This window comes from Oryzias latipes, chromosome 4 (assembly GCF_053564925.1).
Source record: "Oryzias latipes strain Hd-rR chromosome 4, Olatipes_Hd-rR_3.1".
NCBI classification, from domain to species: domain Eukaryota; kingdom Metazoa; phylum Chordata; class Actinopteri; order Beloniformes; family Adrianichthyidae; genus Oryzias; species Oryzias latipes.
Window position 1 is genome coordinate 27164634 of NC_136240.1, and position 23933 is coordinate 27188566.

Here is a 23933-nt window from a genome sequence, read left to right on the forward strand (position 1 = left end):
TATGGGCCAGTGGATTCATTCAGTTTTTGAGTCCAAGAAATCAGTGCTTGGATGCAAAACAACTTTCTCCAGCTAAACTCAGACAAGACTGAAGTTGTCGTCAATGGTCGTCTCTAAAAGCTTCAAATCAAGTCAGAAACCTAGGGGGTCCTCATGGACTCTGACCTGAACTTTAGTAGCCATAACAAGTCAGTAACATCAGCAGCATTTTACCATCTAAAAAACATCTCCAAAATCAAAAACATAGAGTCAAAGCCAGACCTGGAGATACTTATTCATGCATTTGTCTCCGGTAGGTTGGGTTATTCTAACGGCCTGTTCACTTAACTCCCTGAACGAGCTGTATAACAGCTTCAGAACATCCAGAACGCTGCTGCTTGAGTCCTGACTAGGACCAGGAAGTACCATCACATCAGTCCTGTGCTCAGGTCTCTGCACTGGTTTCCTTTAGCTCAAAGAATAGACGTCAAAGCATCTCTGCTTTTTTTCCAAGTCTCTCCATGGCCTTAAAAGTAATTCTCTGACATGTTAGCACCATGTTAACCATCTCAGACTCTGAGGACCTCAGGGACCAGCCTCCCCCAGGTGCCCAGATTCAGGACTACGCAGGGGAGCCAGCGTTTCAATCTTATGCACCTAAAAGCTGGAACAATTTCCCTGAGGTTGTGACACAGGCCTCTACTGTATTAAGGTTCAAATCTAGCCTCAAAACATTCCTATTTAGCCGTGCATACAACTGAAGGGTCTTTATCCCCACATCTGTTTCTGTCCTTTCCTCTTTACTGTCTTTTAAACTAAATTTTATAATGATTAAATATGTTTTTAATCTTTGCACTATTATGTATTGGGATTTTAATGCATTTTCCTGTTTTGCAAAGCCCTTTGAATTACTTTGTGTAATTACTTTGTGTGAATTGTGCTATACAAATACACTCCCCTCGCATTGCCTTGCCTATTGTTTGCTTTAGAGTTAATGTGTCAACTTTTTGTTCGGATTGCTTGGAATAAACCTTTTACAAGTCCAAATCAAACACTTACATTTCTTGGGTTTCAGCAGAGTTAAGTTTCAATTCTGGAAAGTAGAGACAAAAGTTTTGCTTACGGGAAAGTGACGTCACCACTCAGCAAACTTCACGTGATGAAGCTCCCTCAGCTCCCAAAGCGCATAGACGGATGCGCGCATAAAAAGGTGCTGAAACTGAGGAGCTGCAGCGCCACAGAGAAGACGAGTTGTGAGGAGAAATAAGAGTTCATATCTACAAAAGACAGGAAGATCCTAATGAGGTACGCGATTTTTATTTTACTTTATTTGACATGAGTTTAGTTTAGTTTAGCTTAGCTTAGTTTTTGTTTTTCCTTTATTAATTTTATGTTAGGCTGATGTTATTTACACGTATTTACGTGCAAACAGCACTAGAAATGATGGAAATTCATGTTGGCCAAACATGTAGCCAAGATGCGCATTGCTGCATTGCCCGCACATATTTTAAAGTGCGTCCAAGCTCCAAGGCTTACTGTTGTTGTTGGCAGCACATATTTAAAGTTAACTTAAAGTTAAAGTCTGATTTGTTGTCAAGCACCTTGGTGTGTGAAATGTGCTGATCCATCACCTGGAGGAGCGAAGAGCAACAGAAACAGCCGCACGTAGGAACCAGTTGGTCAGTGGCTTAAAATGACAACCTCCCAAAGTCCTCATATAGGAAAATTGACTTTTAACTAACATAATTACTGGCCATTCTCTTAAGGTTAGCAGAGTTATCTTAAAAACATGTATCATGAGCTGTTCCTATGATGGATTCATTCCTGATCCTACAGTATTTGTCCTGGTCAATCCCACAGAAAAAGCCTCAACATCTTCATCTCTGCTACCTCCAGCTCTGCTTCCTGTCTCTTTCTCAGTGTCTCTAAGCCAACAACATGACTGCTGTCACCATAGCAGCAGGTTGGAATGTTGTAGAGGAAGATTTCAGGTGTGGGATACGCAGTGGCGGACCTGGAAGAGTTTATATGAGAGTTTTTATGGGGGGCAAGAAAAGGGCAGAAGTCTTTGGAAGGGTGGCAAACAGTAGAGTGGAAGACCATTATAAATGAAAGGATAAAATGTACATATTTCAAACAGTTTCATTGTTGTAAAAATTCTATTTGTTGTAGCCCGCCCCTGGCTATGTGACAAAGGAGTGTCAAAGGGAATGCAATGACAGGTGTGGAAGATTGTGATCAGGCATCAGTCAAAATACAATAAGTTCTCAAAGTAATCGTTTCTGTTTCTGTGACGGTGTCTGAACATTTCTCTTTGTCTTATTGGTGTCTGTTCTTGTCCAGCAGTTCTTCTCAGACTCTGTCCAAACTGGAGGCCCTGGAGTGTCACTTCACCTGGGTCAAGCAAACCACCAGATCACAGCTGTTGGCCAAGAGGGTCGAGCTTGAGGACATTGGCACAGATGAGGGAAATTTTTGGTTGGGTTCCATTTACAACTTGTGGGGGTTTGTCCTCTACGAGCTCGGCTCTAGCAAAGAAGCCCATCGGTACTTCAGAAAGGCCACAGAAACCTTACAGCGGCTGAAGAAGGAAGATGAGGGTCCCTGGCTGATGGTGAACTATGGAAATCTAGCCTGGCTGCACCATCATCTTGGAGAAGAGGCAAAGAGTCAAGATTACTTGTCAAAGGTTGAAGCTCTCAAAAGTAAATCTCCGTGCCAGGAGGAGCTCCACCCAGAGATCTACGCTGAGAAAGCTTGGACTCTGATGAAATTTGGTAAAGATAATCAGCTGCTAGCTGCAGATTACTTTCAGAGATCCTTCAAGATGCAGCCAGACATGGTGCAGTGGCAGTCCAGTCGTGTGATTGCACTTTCCAGTGCTGCTAAGTACTGGGACACAGGCCTGAGTGATGACGTCTTGCAGGAAATTAGAACAGCCCGAGAGCAGGATCCAGAGAATCTGTACGTGGCTGCTGTGGAGCTTAAGGAAAGAGGCAGAAAAGGAGAATCAGTGAAAAATGAGGCGGAGACGCTGGGTCAGAAGATCCTTCTGCAGCCTGTCAGCAGCTACAGTGGCCTGAAGCCCCTCCTGAGGCTGCACAGGCAGCTGGGCTCGCTGGATGAGGCCATCGTTCTGACAGAGGAGGCCTTGCAGCGGCATCCTGATGAGCGCTACCTGAAGAGATGCGCTGCACTCTGCTACAAATGGAAAGTCCTCATGTTCACGGCTGATCGAGCAGACCAACGTACGATTGAGAGAGCCATAAAGCTGCATGAGGAGGTCGTTGATCTCTACTCAGACACGTCATTTGTGAAGAAGATTGACCTGGCATGTGTGCAGGCAAAGTCGAGTCAGGGCCGCGAGATAGCATACCAGATGTTCCAAGACCTGCTCGCAAGCAGAGCACTGGATTCTGATGACAAGCAGCTGCTATACTACAACTACGCCAAATACCTCCACTTCGACTGTCAGGACAGTAATGAGTCCATTCGGTATCACATGAAGTCAGCAGAGATTCAAAACAGTACATTTTATGGGAAACTAAGCGTCAAATTGCTCCAGAAAATATGTGAGAGAGGAAGGAGCAGGATGTGCCCAGAAATCAGGGAGTTTCTGGAAAAACCTGCCAGAAGATGATTCTGAATAACGTTTTACCAACATAGGCTGTTTCATTTGATAGTTTAGAGTATTGATCCTGTGGAATAACTCCTCAACTCACACGACTGAATCCTTAATAAACATTTAACCAACAAAACTTTGTTCTGATCATTTGAATTTCTTAAACTCTTACATAGGCAGTGTGTGGGTTGAATTTTTCTTCTTCCAGGCAACACAAAAAAATGTCCCACTCCAATCATCTTTCGATCTATTTTCAATATATCACCACCCACCTTTTATCAATGCAAGTCAGAGCTGCACATGCCAACTATGCTAGTTGTGCTAATGCTGTTATAAGTGCTAGCATCATCAACTTATAAAAGAGAAAATACACATTTTCTTCAAAATGGCGCCTTTTCTGTTGATTTTATCACAATAGCAACCATTTTATGTTTTGGTCACCTGGGGATAACGATAAGATCAACGTCATTTTTAGATGAATCCAAAAAGTAAACTTTTGAATGTCCTGAGCAAGAGAGATTTATTGCTAACCACGCCCACATTCCTTATATGTCCGTATCCAGTGTTTTTCATTATGTTCAGTTCCAGCCATGGATGCATGCATTCAATTTTTACAGTATTCCATTGAAAACCTTACGCCACATTTACTAGCTCGCTATGCCCAAGCCGTTCAATATCTACAACTTCTAATTGCAACATTTTTGCCACAGTAGCTTGCTATTAATGCCCAAGAAGTTTCGAGACGATCGATAAAAATCCCAACGGCAAGTTTACGTTTGTATCTGGTAGTAAAGGTGCTGTTTCAGAAAAATTCAAGATGGCGGCCTTTTCTTGAAGTCAAAGGACGACAGAAGTTCAGAGGTGATTGTAAAATTATGCTAAGGACAAGTGCGGGAGATTTTGTGAAAATCGCTCGATAAAAAGTTATTTTTTCTATATTTCTTAAAAACGCGAATCGCAGATGGCCGCGTCGCCATCCCGTAATGATTTCAAGACTTCGTTTGGATATCCCCGACAATGTTATATCAGTTGTGACTCGGGGAGACAGAGCCATTTCAGTTGCAGGTCCTAAACTCTGGAATGCTCTCCACTTCTCTGTGAGGTCAGCCAGAACCGTCAGTGATTTTAAGTCACTTTTAAAAACTCATCTTTTTAGTCAGGCTTTTAACTCCAGTGAGCGGATTTAGTGGGTTGTGGTGTTATGCTATTGTTTAAATGGAATTCTGTTAAGAACTACGGGGTCGCATTGGTATGAAGTCACGACTGTGTGAGGGCAGCGGGAAGCGTGGCAAGACCGAGAGACACATGTTGAAGGCTGTCTAACGAATGTCCGAATAAAGTGCCCTAACAAGCAAACAGTTGGACTCTTATTTGTTTCCCTCAATTTAAATAACACGACATGGTGTCAGAAGTCCTGTTAAGTTATTAGAGGAAAGGAAAAGCCGATTTCGAACATGGCAGATGAGAAAGCGCAGCAAGTGCCCGCGGGGCCGAACGCCACCTTCAGTCTACAACCTCCGGAGCCTTTCGACTTTCAAAGCCGCAAGAATGGGAAAAGTTGATAAGAAGGTTTGAAAGATTTCGCATAGCCACTAACCTGAATGCAAGCTCGGAGGAAAATCAAATAAATACGTTGATTTACTGCATGGGTGATGAAGCTGATGACGTCATGCTGAACATACCGGCAGACTGACAAGGGACGTATCAATGGGTGAGAGATGGCTTCCAAGGATTTTTCATAGTGAAGAAAAACGTTATCTACGAACGTGCAAAATTCAACATGAGAAAGCAAGAAGAAAATGAGACTGTGGAGGCCTTTGTTACTGCACCGTATGCATTAGCAGAACACTGTGACTATGGGACTCTTCATGATGAGCTCATACGTGATCGACTTGTGGTCGGATCTTACACTGGATAAAGCTATTAACATGGCAAGACAGAGCGAGGAAGTGAAAAGGCAGCAATCATCACTGCAAGGTGACACATCCAGGAGATGCTAAACATGTTGACAGGGTTTACAAAAGCAGAAAAAAACAGCAGAAAGTTTAAAACCAAATCACATCCAGACGTCAAACATAGCAAATCGTGGAGGCCTCAACACAGTAAACCAAACGCACAGTGTCATAAGCGCGGCAGTTCATCACCCCATCCAAAACGTGAGTGTCCAGCTAATGAAACAGTATGTCATGCATGTGGGAAAAAGGGACATTACATGAGAGTCAGGAAGACTTTGAATGAAGTGGAGGAAGATTTTAATGCCTTAGTGTTACCAGCAGTGGAGAGCCGTGGATGGTAAACATCATCATAAACAACAAAAGTGTGTCATTCAAAATAGACAGGAGCTGATGTCACAGTTTTACCATTTCAGGTGTTCAAAGAAATCTTCAGAGACAGTTGCCCACCCACTCTTCAAAAGACCTGCTATTCACAAGTTGGAGTTAGTTACTCGAGTAGACACTCTCATCATTGAAACACTAAAAGTCAGCTACCAGCGACTAAACTGTGCAGCGGTCTTGGCAAAGTAAAGCAGCCATACAACATCAAGTTAAGGAAAGATGCTCAGCCCTTCTCATTAAAGAGACCTCAGAGAGTTCCATTGCCGCTCATGGACAAAGTAAAGAAGGAACTGTCCTGCATGGAAGACTTAAGTGTGATAAGCAAAATAAAGGAGCCAACAGACTGGTGTTCTGGCATGGTGGTGGTACCCAAAAAGAAAACAGACAAGGTGCGCATTTGTGTTGATCTCACACACCTCAACCTTTCTGTGTGTCGAGAAAAATACATCCTGTCATCAGTGGAAGAGAGACACCCTGAATTGAGGAGTTTTCTTGGAACAGTTAATCAGCTTGGAAACTTCATCCCTCAGCTGGCAGAAAGAGACAAACCTCTGAGAGATCTTCTTTCTAAAAAGAACTACTGGGTGTGGGGGATTGACAAATCACGCCCCCACATCCCGTCATCCACCAGTTTACACTCTCTCCAGTTAGCTTATAGCCCCTCACACCCCCAACCTAACATTACCGGTGCAACAAAAATGGCGAGCAATATTGAAGTATTTCAGCCGTACAGTTTGTATCCAGATGCCAGCTCAGACGAGGAAAACAAAGGCGTCTGCAAGTGGATGGATCAGAGCAGGGAGCTGGTGGCCCACCCAGAATATTTTCTACATCACACATAGACTCTTTTTCAAACAACATTTTTCGGTCCACTCCTATTTCACCACAATTTTAATTTGCAATTTTAAGCTTAATATGTCCATCATCAGAAAAATGCATGTAAAACACCAAAAATGCTATTTTCATCAAAATGAATCTTTAATGGTCCAGAACTTTGATGGATCAATAAAATGTAGTTGCAAGATCTACTACAAGTTCCTTTCATTGAACAAAGTAATAATTATTGGATAATTATTAAATTAAATTTTTGTAGATTTTTTAACCTTATTTCTATGAAAAACGTTAGAAATGAGATGGCCACATAAGAATGTAAACCGACAAAATGGAGATCTTTAATTGAAAAACAAACATATGAACAAAGAGTTAAAATACATAAATGACTTTTCTGAAATTTATCATAAGTGACTGTTTTTATTTACTGTCACAACAGAAAGCGGTAAATGTGTCACATATCTGGGGGCTAAAATCTCAGCAGAACCAAACTTTAGAGCAGATTTAAGACGACAGTTGAGACATTTAAAGGATAAAAAAGACTAAATAAAAGGAATTCAGTTGTTTCCTCTTCGACTCTTCTTGTGGCTTTTTTTTTAATCCTACCAGATAAAAGGAGGCAAAAGTTTTTAGTTTATTAGCAATCATAGTTTTATAGGACAATCCTTCAAAGAAGAAGGTTCACAATCAGAAATCCACAGCAGCAGCTCTCGCCTCTCAGGAGACTTGCTGTGGGGACGGTGTTTGTGGCTCCGGTGATGACCTGCCCGACAATAACAATTAATTAATAAAATATAATAAAAGAAATCACAGTTTTACTTCAGAAACAGTTTTTGTTGTTGTCGTGAAGTGTAATATAGGTTGATCCGAGGATTATCTTCTCCAGAACGCCACATACCGGGAGGTCTCTCCGAGGTGACGGGCTGTTCAACAAAATAAAAAAGCGAAGTATTTATTTAAAAAAAAGTAATTTTAACTCAATCCAGTAAAGCCTTGCCTTCGCTTCTTAGGAGATCTGCTCTTCCTGTAACACAAAAAAAGTTGGTTTTGGTAACTTGTAAAAAAAAAACATAATGACATAACATCTGAAACAACACCCACTGTCTGGTTGAGCGGCTGCGTCTGTCGTTGTCATGGTAACTCCAGCTGTGAGGAACCTCAAAGTGACCGGCGACGCGACTGTCATCGGCATCGGAGCCCCCGGTAACATCAAAACTGTCCGGACAAAGCTGGTGAGTGTTTTCACAACAAGGAAGTTTTGCCCCGGCTCTGGACCCCGATGTACTGGCTTTGTTTGTATCTTAAGGAAAAGTTAAGTCGTGAGGTGACCTGTCTAAAGGTTACTGCTGCAAACTCTCGATTCAGCTCTTTTAAAGTTTCTGCTGAGTGTAATGAAGTCAGCTTTGGGCTGAGGGATCCTTCGTTAGGCGGAATTATGAGCCGCGAAAGACTGCTGTGGTTGGACTGAGCACTTCACTTAATGCGGGGGCAATGTTGCTGTCCAAGGTCCTTAACACGCCATGGCAATACGTGTTGCTTCATACAACTGCTGTGGCCTGCGCTTTTGGTCAGAGCGGAAGAAGCTCGCCGCAGAGTTGTAGACAAACTTATGGAAACTTGTGACATTTTGTGTCTTTAAGAGACATTTATTTCTAAACAGGACCTGGAAAAATTGAACACCTTGAACTCTGACTTCTATGGCACATGGGGACTCACACTCCACACTTCACATCGCACTGCTGATTTATGTGCCTTTTTTCAATCCTTGTGTGTGTGTATGCATATTTTTATATTACTTTTAATGCCAGATTTGAAATCTGTTGATAAGATGATGTTTAAAGCTTTGAAAATCACAACAAAGATATTTAAAAAAAAAAAGGTTATAGTTAAAATCATCGGCTTTGAGTTTAGTTTTTATTGATTTGGCCAGATGTATTCTCGTACTCTGAGGACCTGGTTCATATGGCACTAACATGTCAGAGATGTACTTTGGTGCGCGGCCATGGAGAGACTTGTACACAAGCAGAGCTGCTTTGAAGTCTATTCTTTGAGGTACAGGGAGCCAGTGCAGAGACCTGAGCACAGGACTAATGTGATCATACTTCCTGGTTTTGGTGAGGACTCGAGCAGCAGCATTCTGGATGTACTGAAGCTGTTTTACAGCTCGTTTGGAGAGGCCGGTGAGCAGGCCATTACAGTAGTCTAACCTACTGGAGACAAATGCATGAACAAGTATCTCCAGGTCTGGCTTTAACATTATGTTTTAGATTTTGGCAATGTGGTAAAATGCCGCTGATGTTACTGACTTGATATGGCTGTTAAAGTTTAGGTCAGAGTCCATGATTACCCCTAGATTTCTGACTTGATTTGAGGGTTTAAGAGACAGAGAATGAAGGTAGCTGCTGACACTTTCTCTTTGTTTCTGTGGGCCAAAAATAATAACTTTGGTCTTGTTTGAGTTTAGCTGGAGAAAGTTGTTCTGCATCCACGCACTGATCTGTTGGAGGCAGTGGCTGAGTGAATCCACCGGCCCATATTCACCTGTTGTCAGTGACACATAGATCTGAGTGTCATCTGCATAGTTGTGATAAGATATGTTATTACTGCGTATTAACTGCCCTAGGGGCAGCATGTAGAGGTTGAACAGAAGGGGTCCCAGGATCGATCCCTGGGGCACACCACAAGTCAAGGCCATGTAGTCTGAGACACAACTCCCAATTTGAACAAAATATTACCTGTCTTCTAGATAAGACTTGAGCCAACTTAGGGCAGATCCAGAGATGCCAACCCAGTCTTGGAGTCTGTGCAAAAGGATCCCATGATCAACAGTATCAAAGGCAGCGCTCAGGTCTAGCAGGATTAAGACAGTGACTTTGCCATCATCAGTGTTCAGGCGGATGTCGTTGGTTACCTTGATAAGAGCAGTTTCTGTGCTATGATGGGGTCTAAAACCTGACTGGAAAACATCAAATGAATTGTTTAATAAGAGAAAGTCAGTGAGCATTTTTTAGACAACTTTTTCAAGGACTTTTCCTAAAAATGGCAGATTAGAGATAGGTCTGTAATTATTCAGTACAGTGGGATCAAGACGGGATCAAGTGGGCTCTTCTTCAGGAGAGGTTTAATGACTGCAGTTTCTAAGGCCTCAGGAAATGTTCCAGATTGAAGAGACATGTTAACTATTTGAGTAATTGATGCCAACACACTGTTCAGGACAGACTTTAGAAATCTAGTGGGTAACACATCAAGGCAGCATGTAGACGAGCTCAGACGGGCGATGGACTCTTGGACAGTTTGGTCAGTGACAGGTACAAAGTGAGTCAGCTTAGAGTGAGTAGGTGGCCGTTCGAAAGTTATATGTGTTGTGGAGTTGATCCCTTTTTTAATGCCCTGAACCTTGTCATTAAAAAATACAACAAACTCATAACATTTAGCTGTGCAAACCAGTTCTATTGGTAGCTGGGTTGGAGGGTAAGTTAATCTGTTTACTGTTGTGAACAGGACACGAGAGTTGCTGCTACAACTTCCAATGATTTCAGAGAAGTACCTTTCCCTTGTTCTGAATAAGATCTGGTTGTAAGCGTACAACTCCCCCTTATACATTCCATAATGAACCTGGAGTTTTGACTCACGCCACTTTCGCTCAGCTCTGCGGCACTGTTGTTTCTGTGCCCTGACTAGATCCTCGTTCCTCCAGGGAGCTTTCTGTCTATGTTTTCTCAATTTAACCTTCATAAGGGCAATGGCATCCAGAACATTCAAGATGCTAGAAGTAACAGCATTCAGCATTTCATCAACATTGGCACCAGAGGCGTTTTCAGGGTTTATCATTTCTACAAACTGTGCCCTAGTGCTCTCATTTATTTGTCTCCTTTGGACAACTGCAGGGCCAGGCGGTGGATTGGGAGCAACAGACAGGTAAAACAATAAAAGACAGGTAAAAAAATACACAGAAATGATCAGAGAGGGCGACATCAACCACATTGACATTGTAAATATTAACCCCCTTTGTGATGAGCAGGTCCAGAGTGTGCCCTCTGCTGTGGGTGGGGGCAACTCACATGCTGAATTAGATCAAAGGTTTCAAGGACAGCATTGAGCTCTTTTGCATTTCTGTCATTGACATTATCAACATGAACATTAAAATCACCTGTAATGACTAGACCATCAAAGTCTGTGCTCACAACTGAGAGCATTTCAGTGAAATCATCAATGAAACTTTGGCTGTGTTGAGGAGGTTTGTACATAACTATGCAGAGTAAGGGAGGAGTTTGTTTTAACTCAATCTTAAAGGACACGTACTCAAATGATGAAAACACACCAAATGATAGTCTGCGGGTTGTAATATTATCTCTAAACAGTGCAGAAACGCCTCCACCCTTTTTATTTTCTCGTATTTCCGATTCATGTTTGTAGTTGGGGGGAGTTGATTCGACTAGAACTATGTTTCCTGTGTTTTTGTCAAGCCAAGTTTCAGTTAATAACATAAAGTCAAGATTAAAAGAAGACATAAGATTATTGATTAAAAATGATTTGATGCATAAAGATCTGACATTGAGTGCAGTAAGTTTGAGATTAGTTTCCTTGGGACTGGTCAAAACCTTCTTGCAAGGGATATGAACTAGATTTCTTTGATTGGACAGTCTGAATGCCCTTTTTTGCATTCTACGTGGTGCAACTACAGGTATAGCACCAGAAGGAAGCTGTTCATCACAGGGCCCCAGTTTGACATAACCTTTCCTAGGACACTGGGGGCCCGTTTCATCGTAGCTCTGGGGAATAGCACGTCTAGAGGCGCGCAGGGGAGGTTGAGTTGAGGGTAGTTTGGGTGATGGACCAGGAGGAGCGGTAGCTGGACGGGATTAGGGGGAACGATGGAGGGGGCGTGTTGGAGGGGGTTTGGATGAGGGACGTGTTGGAGGGACTTTGGGTGAAGGATAAGGAGGGGGCACTGGAGGGGTAGGAGAGCTCCTGTGTGGTGTGAGGCTCACAGGCGTTAGGGGAGCCATCTTAATTCCTGACTTAATGAGGCTATCAAAATGGCTAGGTAGGGCCATGGGTGACAGTGGGGGGGACGAAAAGGAAAGTGAGTCTTCACTGGGAGTAGATGTAGCAGGGGGTGCCCACAGCTGGTCAGATGATGATATTTCTGGGGCCACATCTGGTGGTTGTTGTTGTGGTTCTGCAGCTGGGTCCTTAGCTGGCGGTGGTTGTTGTGATGCTGGTGCAGCTGAGTCCTTAGATGGAGGTGGTTGTGGTGCTGGTGCTGCTGGATCCAAGTCTTTTACCGGTGGTGGTGGAGGTAGTTGTTGTTGCCGTTGTGCTGTGGTTCGTATAGGTGATTTGTATAGGTGGAAGTCACAAAAAAGGATGACCAGTCTGATATTCTAGGATGTGTGGATGAGGTAAAATAATTAAAAATGATTAATTAAATGATTAAAAAGCAAATAAAGCAGGAAGCGGCAGGAGCAGGGAAAAAAGCGTCTGCACTCTTTACGTGTTGTACAGTGTTGTTAATAAATTAAATAGTCGTTTGTGTGACCTCATACCACTTTTTTTGCCCTCTTATCACCATGACACCAGGGGAAAGCATATGCTAAAAGGCAAAAACAGAAAGTTACAATGTACAAGCTTCTCTGTCTATACTAGAGGTCCACAAACTTGGAATATTTTAGACAATGACGTTATACAGTCTGCTACAATATACATGTTTAAAAGGAAAATGAAATTGCCATTACTGTCAACATACTGTAAAAATGCTGCTCCGACCGAAGCCACCTAATAACGTGTGTGATTTCTCTCTGTTGACACTTATATGGCCACACACCTGAGTTTATGTTGTTCAAATTCATTGTCCCTATTGTCCAACACTGTCCACTATATTACCATCATTTTGTCATACTATTATTGTATTTTATTTATACAATTATTTTCTTTTCTTTTTCCTTTCTTTTCTTTTCCTTCCGCCACTCATCTTCTGTACTTTTATGCTTGTATAAAATGCTGGACCACTAATAATTAGCAGCTGCTTCGGGGATGTATTTTTTCCACATTCTGTACTGTGAGGGGATTTGTTGCTCTGACACATTGTGGAAAAATAAACTAAACTAAACTATAAACTAAACTAAACTAAACTAATGCATGTAAAAATACCAAAAATGCAATTTTCATGAGAATGGGTCTTTAATGGTCCAGCACTTTGAGAGATCAATAAAATTTATGAAGCCCACTTATAAGCATTAAGGGTCTTGCCTAAGGACCCTCAGTTAACATCACTCAGTGAGGGTCCTTAGGCAAGACTCTTAACGCTACCGCCTCCCGAGCGCAGTTCAGTTGTAGCTCACCGCTCCCCGAGGGGATGGGTCAAATATGCAGAGAAGAATTTCCCCATTGAGGGATAAAAAAAGTATCTGAAAAAAAAAAAATGGAAAAAAAAAGGATTTATTTTTCTACAGGTTTTTAAAGGGTTAATTTTCCTACAGGCAATTAAAGGGTTAATTTTTCATTTGCTGAAATGGTTTGGCCCTCCAGGCATACCATGCAGGGCTCCGTGGAGGGTGCCATCTTGTGTCTGCGTGTTCTTTTCTTGCAAGCACGAGGGGGAGAAGGAGCTGCGTGACCAGCAGAGAAATCGGTAGTGTTATAGAAAGAAGAAAAAAAATAAGTTGAAGAATTAAAATAAGCTACTTTTTGTTTTATGAGATCGGTTACGTTGTGTGCCGAAAGAACATTTTCAGAGCCGCTACGTTGTGAACGTGTCGTGTTTAAGAATTCTTGGAAACTCCGGTGTTGTTCAGTGTTATAAATGTTTACTTTATCTGATTTCTTTCTGGTATACATATGCGTGAATATGTATTTTTGATAAGTTAATTGAAATGGTGGTTGAAGTATTCATTGTTTAAAAAGAATTGTATTATACCATGGTTATAATAATTTTATTTGTTAAAACTTAATTCATACAGTTATTTTTTCAGATTTGTGGAAAGGGAAATTCATTTTACTAATAGTAAATACTTGTTAAAAGGATTACTGAATTTTTTGTTTGTAAATTGGTTTTGGTGAACTACTAAAAAAAAGAGAAAACCATAAAAACAATTTCCAAATAATAGGGGAAAGATATTGAGTTTATTGAAAGATGAGATCTCACTTAAAATATAGATTAAAATGTGTCTGATTTATTCTGTACTATGTGCAGAATTGTTTTGATGACCCTCATTTGTAGCTCGGACTACAATTCTTCGTTGGAAGTCCATGGCAAGCCAGGCGTAGAACAAGAGTATCCTGTTGAAGATTGAAGTACAGTGTGGCCAGCTGTTACTGATTCCCATCAACATCAACAATCTGACAGGACAAGAGATAAGGAACATTCCCATACACATTCACTTATCCTACCCGGGTAGAGAACAAATTGAGTGCACAAACGAGACAAAGGACAATTTATTTTATACTATTTTTTTATAAAGCTGATTTATTTTGTAAAAGAAATTCAGCTTTAGGAAGAAATTACTGTTTATGTTGTTGTTCTATTTTGTGTTGTGAAAGGTAATGGAATAAACCTGCCCTCTATTATTTAAACGCATTGTTGTTTTTCTTCTCTTCCTAAATAGAACCTAGTACAGTGGTTCTTAACCTTGTTGGAGCTACCGAACCCCACCAGTTTCACATGCGCATTCACCGAACCCATACTTTAGTGTAAAATAAAATGATTTTTTCCCCCAAATTCAAGACATATAGTTTTTCTACTCATGCACAAATTGAACCGTGCAGAACAAAGCCAACATTGTGGATGAACTAACAACAAATTACATACCTGCAAATCAGTGTGACTTCTGCTGTTGCCTTTGAGAGACCAGTTCAGATATGCGTGGCTTCACCTTGGCAAGTGCTACTCTCATGTCATTTTCAGGACAAAGTCTGTTCCTTTTCTTTGTTTTTATGTCCAGCATCCTCGAAAAGGATTGCTCACAAAGATATGTTGTAACAAATGGTATAAAAAAACTCCAGGGCTTTCTTGGCAATAACTGGATACTTTTCCATTTGTTGACACCAAAACGTTGAGAGCGTTATTGTTCTGAAGAGTTGCTGTTGAACCTGGCTCTGCTGAATTTCAATGATTTCGTCGAAGTATTCATCATTGACCTCTGCTGTCTCAACATCAAACGTGAACGGCGTTCTCACCCATGCTGGATATGAGTCTTGTGCAGGGAAGTATCTGTCGAAAGACTTTGCAAGCTCATTTAAGTGCGTGGCAATTCCTTGTTTCAGTTCCATGGGTACAGAAATTTCACCAATTCCAGACACATCTTCGATCTTACTTACACAGTTGTCAAGAAGGGGAAAGTTTGCGAATTTATTGTTCTCTGTTCGTCGTTTCCATAATAGTAACTTTTTTTGAAAAGCCTTCAGGTTTTCTTCTGCTTCCATGATGTTGACTCCACCCCCCTGCATCTGCTGATTAAGATGATTGAGAGCTGCGAATATATCAGCCATGTACACTAAAATGAGAATGAACTCAGATTTTTTGAAGCAATCTGCATGACACTGTTGGTGCTCTTCAAGACTAATTCCACACGCAAGGCAAAAACACGATTCAGCACCTGTCCCCGGGATAACCACCACACATTAGAATGGTACATTAGTACCTCAAATTCAGCACCCATTTCTTTGCACAGCTCACTGAAAATGCGGTGCCTCAGAGCACTATTTCGCACATAGTTCACACATTCCACTACTGTTTTTACTACTTCTGCCATTTTTGGAGGCAAGGTTTTTGTTGCCAACGCATGCCTGTGCAGAATACAATGTGTGACAATGATGTGTTGTGCACCGGCTTTTACTAGCGCACCAAAACCAGACTTTCTTCCCAGCATGACTGGAGTTCCATCCGTACAAACTGCAGAGACCAGATCCCACGAAAGCTTATTGTCTCTAAAGAAGTCATCCGCAAGCTTCTTCACATCAGCTGTCTTAATTGTTGTTGGAAGAGGCTTACAAAAGAAAAACTCTTCTTTTATCATGTCGTCTTTCACACACCGCACAAATACAGCAAGCTGGCTTAGGTTAGCAACGTCTCTGGTCTCGTCAAGTTGAAGGCTGAATTTTGCCGGGCTTGAAATCAGATCTGCGACTACTTGAGCCAAGATGTTCTATTCTGTTGCTGATCGTGTCATTTGAAAGAGGAATTTGGGATAATTTACCTTCGGCCACTGTTCCGAGATTCGCCATTTTTAACGCAGCTGGTTTTACCAGTGTTTCGCCAACGGTGTGTGGCTTGCCCTGCTTTGCGATTAGGTACGCAACTTCATATGATGCTGTGATGATCGGTTCATAATGAGAACAAATCCAAGAGCAGGCAGAGTGGCCTTATCATCAAATCTGGCTCTCTTCACCTTGAATCAAGCAAGCGTTGTGTTCTTATATTCTCCATCTCCATGCAGCTTCTCAAAGTGTTCCTTTAGTTTTGCCGGTGCAAGGCTGGAGTTGCTCAACTTGGCATTGCAAATCATGCAGATAGGAAGCTGACTCCCATCCCGTTCCGTGATACGTGAGAATCCATATTACATATGGATTCGTACATATTCGTCTGACCACTTTCTTTTTTTGCTCAACATAGTTTGTATGGATTAAAATATGAAGAAAGTAATTACACGATGTACTTCGACAACATTCACACGTTGGATCACTCCTGATTGCGCTTAATTCCTCGCAGCACTGATTGGCCAAGCAATGTCACGTGATCATTTGCAACCAGTGATGGCCAAGCGAGGCATACCATAACCAGTACACACCCAGGTTATCCGAAGATACATAACCTCTGTTTGTATTAGTAAAACCTGTCCAACACAAAAGGCTTTCAGTTCTCATCTGTTTGCTCAGTTGTTGGACAGAACGAGTTAAAACAAGAAAAACAGGAATGTTGTTATGTAAATTCACTTCCTCCCATTCTATTTCAAGCAAACAATTAAACTCTTTTTGACAAACTTATCACTAAATAGCCTCATTCTGTCAGGTTCTGTATGCTTTAGAGTTAATGTGTCTAATTTTTGTTTAGATTGCTTGAAATAAAGCTTTTCCAAGTCAAACTCAAACATTGTCATTTCTTTGGTTTCAGCAGAGTTAAGTTTCGATTCTGGAAAATAGATAAAACGTTCAGTCGAGTCTGCATGAGCGAGACGAAGAGAGATCTCTTTCACTTCGCGGTGAGGCGGACACGCAAATAAACCGAGGAGCTGCGCCACAGATAAGAGTAGAGAGGAAAAGAAGAGTTCATAACTACAGAAGACAGGAAGATCGTCATGAGGTAGGCGACTTTTATGTTATTTTAGTTTTTTAATTTTTATCTTATGTCAAGGCTGATGTTATTTACACGTATTTACGTGCAAACAGCACTAGAAATGATGGAAATTCATGTTGGCCAAACATGCAGCCAAGATGTGCATTGCTGCATTGCCCTCACACATTTAAAGTGCGTCCAAGCTCCAAGGCTTAATGTTGTTGTTGGAAGCACGTATTTGAAGTTAACTTGAAATTAAAGTCTGATTAGTTGTCAAGCGCCTTAGTGTGTGAAATGTGTTGATCCATCCCCTGGAGGAGCGAGGAGCAGCAGAAACAGCCGCACTTAGGAACTAATTCAGTAGCTTAAAATGAAACTTCCCAAAGTTTTCATGTAGCAAAATTTACATTTTGCTGACATAATCACTGGCCATTCTCTTAAGGTTAGCAGAGTTATCTTAAAACATCTATCATAAGCTGTTCCTCTGATGGATTCATTCCTGATCCAACAGTATTTGTCCTGGTCATTCCCAGAGAAAGCCTCAACATCTTCATCTCTGCTACCTCCAGCTCTGCTTCCTGTCTCTTTCTCAGTGTCTCTAAACCAACAACATGACTGCTGTCACCATAGCAGCAGGTTGGAATGTTGTAGAGGAAGATTCCAGGTGTGGAATGTGCAGTAGAAGAGCTAGAACATTTTATATGAGGGGGGGGACAGAAGACTTTGGAAGGATGGCAAAAAGTAGAGTGGAAGACCATTATAAATGAAAGGATCAAATATGCATATTTCAAACAGTTTCGTTGTTGTAAAATTATATTTGTTGTAATATTAAACAGCAGTTCTTTCAGCAGATGTCCTATTTGTAATACTTGAAGATGCTTCACGGGTCATTCTTGAAAATAAGGATACTAGTACTGAGTCAAAAAGTGTGGGAGGCAAAGCTTTTTGCTTGGGGGCAGCTGTCCCCGCCTTTTCCCATGTAGCCCCACCCCTGGGTATGTGACAAAGGAGTGTCAAAGGGAATGCAATGACAGGTGTGGAAGATTATGATAAGGCATTAGTCAAAATACAAAAAGTTCTCAAAGTAATCGTTTCTGTTTCTGTGACGTGTCTGAACATTTCTCTTCGTCTTATTGGTGTCTGTTCTTGTCCAGCAGTTCTTCTCAGACTCTGTCCAAACTGGAGGCCCTGGAGTGTCACTTCACCTGGGTCAAGGAAACCACCAGATCACATCTGTTACACAAGAGGGTCCAGCTTGAGGACATTGGCACAGATGAGGGAAATTTTTGGTTGGGTTCCATTTACAACTTGTGGGGGTTTGTCCTCTATGAGCTGGGCTCTAGCAAAGAAGCCCATCAGTACTTCAGAAAGGCCACAGAAACCTTACAGCGGCTGAGGAAGGAAGGTGAGGGTCCCTGGCTGATGGTGAACTATGGAAATCTAGCCTGGCTGCACCATCATCTAGGAGAAGAGGCAGAGAGTCAAGATTACTTGTCAAAGGTTGAAGCTCTCAAAAGTAAATTCTCATCTCCGTCCCAGGATGAGCTCCACCCAGAGATCTACGCTGAGAAAGCCTGGACTCTGATGAAGTTTGGTAAAAAAAACAAGCTGCTAGCTGCAGATTACTTTCAGAGATCCTTCAAGATGCAGCCAGACATGGTGCAGTGGCAGTCCAGCCGTGTGATTGCACTGGCCAGTGCTGCTAAGCACTGGGACACAAACCTGAGTGATGACCTAATGCAGGAAATTAGAACAGCCCGAGAGCAGGATCCAGAGAATCTGTACGTGGCTGCTGTGGAGCTTAAGGAAAGAGGCAGAAAAGGAGAATCAGTGAAAGATGAGGCAGAGACGCTGGGTCAGAAGATCCTTCTGCAGCCTGTCAGCAGCTACAGTGGCCTGAAACCCCTCCTGAGGCTGCACAGGGAGCTGGGATTGCTGGATGAGGCTATCGTTCTGACAGAGGAGTTCTTGGAGCGGCATCCTGATGAGCGCTACCTGAAGAGATGTGCTGCACTCTGCTACAAATGGAAAGTCCTCAGGTTCACGGCTGATCGAGTAGACCAAAGTACGATTGAGAGAGCCATAAAGCTGCATGAGGACGTGATTGATCTCTATCCAGACACGTCATTTGTGAAGAAAGTTGACCTGGCACATGTTCAGGCAAAGTCGAGTCATGGCCGCACAATAGCATACCAGATGTTCCAAGACCTGCTCGCAAGGAGAGACCTGGATTCCGGAGACAAACAGCTGCTATACTACAACTACGCCAGATACCTCAACTTCGAGCGTCATGACAGTAACCAGGCTGTTCAGTACTACATGAAGTCGGCAGAAATTCCAAACAGGATTTTCTATGGGAAGCTAAGCGTCAAAGTGCTCCAGAAAATGTACGAGAAAGGAAGGAGCAGGATGTGCCCAGAAATCAGGGAGTTTCTGGAAAACCTGTCAGATGATGATTCTGAATGAGAAATTACCAACATAGGGTTCATATCTAAACCTGAGATACAAACGCATGCTTTCATTGATTATTGTAACGCTCTGCTAGCTGGTTTTCCAAAAACAAAATTAAGAACATTCAGCTTCTTTTTTTATTTTCACTTTTATTTTCAATTTATTTCCACAGCTTGTTCAGTTGTATCCTCACCTTAATGTGGTGTTGCTAGTTCCCTGCTTGTGATGCTGCATCTGGCTGTCTATGCAGCCTCACAGACAGGGAGGTTCCAATATTTATCTTTATACCAACAAATGTTTTCCGTGCTCACCCTCTTTCCCAAATGTCTGTCTACATCATTTAGGAGGGTGGGAGGCATGAATGGGATTAGAGGGTTCTGTGGGGGTTGGGGGCTTTATTTTTATTTTGTTGTGCTTGTTTTATGTGGGTTCTGGTGTAAAGCACTTTGTGTTATGTTCTATATGAAAAAAAATGTTTAGTGTATTGATCCTGTAGAATAAAATTTCAACTCTTCCTTAATAAACATGTTACCAAAAATACTTTATTCTGATCATTTGAATTTCTTAAACTCTTATATAGGCAGTGTGTGGATTTGATTTTTTTCTTAAAGGCTACACAAAAAAATGAATAGTTTTGAAGTCCTACTCCAATCATCTTTTGATCTATTTTCAAGTGTTCCTGTGTTTTTTTTAATTATGATTATGCATCTTTTAGCCAAATGAAAACAAAAACTATTGTTTTTTAGGAAAGTTTCAGCAGAGCAGCAGCAGTTCATTAGAAGTTCTTCACATAGTTTTGAGCGGGACCATTGGAGTAGGTCCACCCCTACTTCCCGTCATCCACCAGTTTTCACTTTCTCCCATTAGCTTATAGCCCCTCACAACCCCAACCTAACATTAGCAATATTGAAGCTTTCCAGCCATACAGATGTCTGCAAGTGGATGGATCAGAGCAGGGAGCGGTTGGCCCATCCAAATATTTTCTAAATTACACATAGGCTCTTTTTAAATAAAACATTGTTTGTGTCCACTCCTAATTCACCACAATGTGAATAAAGCTAAACTCAGAAATGCAATTTTAAGCTTAATATTTCCATCATCAAAAAAATGCATGTAAAAATACCAAAAATGCAATTTTCATCAAAATGGTAATGGCAAATGGCGTATACTTATATAGCGCCTTTCTTCCTACAAGGACAAAGCGCTTTACAGCAGACCCATTCACCCAGTCACACACATTCACTCACACATTCACACACTGGTGGCGGCTCCGCTGCCAAACACAGGCGCCTGCCTACCACCAGAGGCAAGGTGGGGTTCAGTGTCTTGCCCAAGGACACTTTGACTCATGGGCGTGCAAGGCGGGAATCGATCCTGCAATCTTACGATCATGGGTCGACCGCCCTACCGCTGCACCACGGCCGGTCTTTAATGGTGCAAAACTTTGATAGATCAATAAAATGTAGTAGCAAGATCTCCTATAACTTCTTTTCTTTGAACAAAGTAAAAATCAATCATGGACAACCCAGACCATCCTCTCCACCCTGTTCTGGACAAACAGCGGAGCTCCTTCTCTAGGAGGCTCAGACAGCTCTGCTCCAAAACTGCCTGATACCAAAAATCATTCATACCCAATGCAATAACCCTGTACATCAACTCACTGTGCAAAAGATAACTTTGCAAATTTTTATTATCTATTTATTTAATTTTTTTCTATTTTGCACATTTCTTTTGCACAACTTTTTACCTGCACTGTTCTGTAAATAGCTCTTTAAATTATATTACTACTTTGATGTTTGCATTTTTGCTACATTTTCTTTGTTCTTGTTTTTTTTTTATTTCATTCTAAGTCTTTTTTTTTCCCTCTGCTGTCAGTTGCTATGGTGACAAATTTCCCGCGTGTGGGATCAACAAAGTATTTCTGATTCTGATTAACGTTTTGTAGCTTTTTAAATAAGATGGCCACATAGAGTAAATCCAACAGAATGGAGATCTTTAATTGAAAAACAAACAAGGATTATCTTCTCCAGAACGCCACATACCGGGAGGTCTCTCCAAGGTGACGGGCTGTTCAACAAAATAAGGGGGGGGGAAATTAAAAGCAAAGTATTTATTTAAAAAAAAAAAAAAGCAATTTTAACTCAATCCAGTAAAGTTTTACCTTCACTTCTTTGGAGATCTGCTCTTCCTGTAAAACAAAAAAGGTTGGTTTTGTTAACTTGTAAAAAAGAAAACATAATGACATAAGATCTGAAAAAAAAAAAAAACACCATCTGGGTGAGCGGCTGCGTCTGTAGTTGTCACGGTAACTTTGCCTGTGAGGTTCGGGGCAGTGCAGTCGCTCTGGCTGTGGGCGCCAAAAACAAACACAGAGTGCTCCACAGTCAAAGCAGCCAACTAGGAAACTCTGGAGCTCTACATGCTGTCCTCTGTTGACTAGCTACAGAAATACTGGTTTAATTTTCCAGCAGGACTTGACACTAGCACACAATATTAAATGCACCAAAAGCTGTATTTGTTTTTTATAATTTTTCAAAAGAGGTCATAGAAAACTGTTGGCTCGGAATACGTCTTCCCCACTTCCCATCATCCATTTGTTTACACTTACGAGGAAAACAAAGACGTCCATCAATCTATTTAAATTTAATTAATTTAATTTAATTTCACATCTACAAACTTTATGCAGCGGCAATTTTTTGCTCCTGATTTACATTGATTTTAACAGACACTCAGAAATAGAATTTTAGGCTTAATTTTCTTTGTATTTGTCCTCTATCATCACAAAAAATGTTAAAAATCACCAAAAACACAATTTTCATCTCAGTGGGTTTTTAAATTCAGCTGTGTTACCTATCCAGTAGTTATTTTAATGACCCTGAGCAGTCCCTTCAAACTGTCAAGCCCCCCCCCCCCCCCCCCCCGTGCCCACTGCCAGAAACAGTAAATTATCTGCTGTGATCATTTAGATTTGATACAAAATCTGAATACATAGATTAATATTATTAATCCAAATCAACACCAGTGAATGAACCATTTAACTAAGACTAGATTGTTTTAAATCTAACTTAAAACTACAAAAGTAGCACAATAGTACAAACTTTATACAGCACAATAGTGCTACTTTTGTAGCACACAAGCTCAATAATAAAATCATCAGCAATTATAGACTTTTTTCAAATAGAGATATCTTTAAACAGCTTTAAAAGCGTCCAGGGTCTGTGATGTTCTGAGATGAACAAGAAGGGAGTTCCAAAGACTTGGTGCAGCAAAACAAAATGCTCTGCCTCCTATTGTACGGAGCCTGAAGGGGGGGGGGGGGGGGGGGGGGGCTACCTGATAAATGATGGGTACAGGTATGTGCAATGTACTTTAATGTGGATCAATGATGCACATTGATCCACCTCTCCTCTACAATAAACCTCAGCACCGGATCACCACAAGGATGTGTACTGGGCCCACTCCTCTTCACGCTCTACACATCCGACTGCGCCTCGACCTACCCAAGCAACTCCATCATCAAATTTGCTGATGACACCGCTGTGGTCGGGCTCATCTCAGGGGAAGATGAGTCCCACTATAAGGATGAGGTCAGAAGACTGGGAAAGTGGTGTTCATGAAACAACCTCCATCTGAACACCACAAAACCACAGGAAGTAATCCTGGACTTCAGGAAGGGTAAAGTGGACATAAATGTACCTAAATGGGGTCAGTGTGGACAGGGTCAGCTCTATATGCTACCTGGGTGTGCTGATCCCTAAGGACCTCTCCTGGACTGCAAACACCACACCGGCAGTAGGGAACGCCCAGCAGCGTCTCCACTTCCTGAGAATACTCAGGAAGAACAACCTGGAGAGGAAGCTGCTGGTGACCTTCTACAGAGTCACCATAGAGAGCATCCTGACGTCCTGCATCACAGGCTGGTATGTAGGATGCTCAGCCGCAGACAGGAAAGCGTTGCAGAGGGTGATCAACTCGGCCCAAAAAAAATCAGCGGATCCTCCCTGCCCATCCTAGAGGACATTGCCAGCTTTTGCTGCACAAGCGGAACCAAACAAATCATCATGGACTCCCACCATCCCAACCACCACCTGTTCCAACTGCTACTGTCAGGCCCGCAATACAGATCACACAAGGCTCGCACAAACAGACTAAAGAACAGTTTTTCCCCAGAGCAGTCAACGTCAAAATGTGAACCTCAAAAAAAGAAAACACTGTGACGTCTGTAAACCAATCATGTGCAATATTTAACAGTCTCGAAGTGCAATATCAGTTATGTGCAATACATGTACGTAAGTTGTAAAAAATTTATGTATCCATAGATCCACATATTTTGTAGTCTATTTTATTTTAACATGTACGTTACACTATTTTATTTTGCTCAAGCAGCTAGAGAGCACTAGAAATTATGTTGTAATAAACCTCTTGTGTACAATGATATTAA

At 41.7% G+C, this 23933-nt stretch overlaps 2 protein-coding genes across 4 annotated transcripts; both read left to right on the forward strand.

Moving 5' to 3' along the window:
* The first annotated feature begins 1080 nt into the window (after positions 1 to 1080).
* LOC111946280 (antiviral innate immune response effector IFIT1-like) lies at positions 1081 to 3737 on the forward strand. 2 transcript variants are annotated; one of them, XM_023954428.2, is made up of 2 exons: positions 1081 to 1284; positions 2323 to 3737. In XM_023954428.2, exons 1-2 carry the CDS (start codon positions 1280 to 1282, stop codon positions 3617 to 3619), a joined length of 1302 nt encoding a protein of 433 aa, XP_023810196.1. In that variant the 5' UTR covers positions 1081 to 1279; the 3' UTR covers positions 3620 to 3737. The 2 variants fall into 2 exon arrangements, with proteins under 2 accessions (XP_023810196.1, XP_023810197.1); XM_023954429.2 differs by having other exon boundaries at positions 1082 to 1284; positions 2326 to 3737.
* A 12813-nt stretch (positions 3738 to 16550) lies between these two features.
* LOC101172152 (antiviral innate immune response effector IFIT1-like) lies at positions 16551 to 20030 on the forward strand. 2 transcript variants are annotated; one of them, XM_023954425.2, is made up of 2 exons: positions 16551 to 17068; positions 18196 to 20030. In XM_023954425.2, exons 1-2 carry the CDS (start codon positions 17064 to 17066, stop codon positions 19505 to 19507), a joined length of 1317 nt encoding a protein of 438 aa, XP_023810193.1. In that variant the 5' UTR covers positions 16551 to 17063; the 3' UTR covers positions 19508 to 20030. The 2 variants fall into 2 exon arrangements, with proteins under 2 accessions (XP_023810193.1, XP_023810194.1); XM_023954426.2 differs by having other exon boundaries at positions 18199 to 20030.
* The last annotated feature ends 3903 nt before the right edge of the window (positions 20031 to 23933 follow it).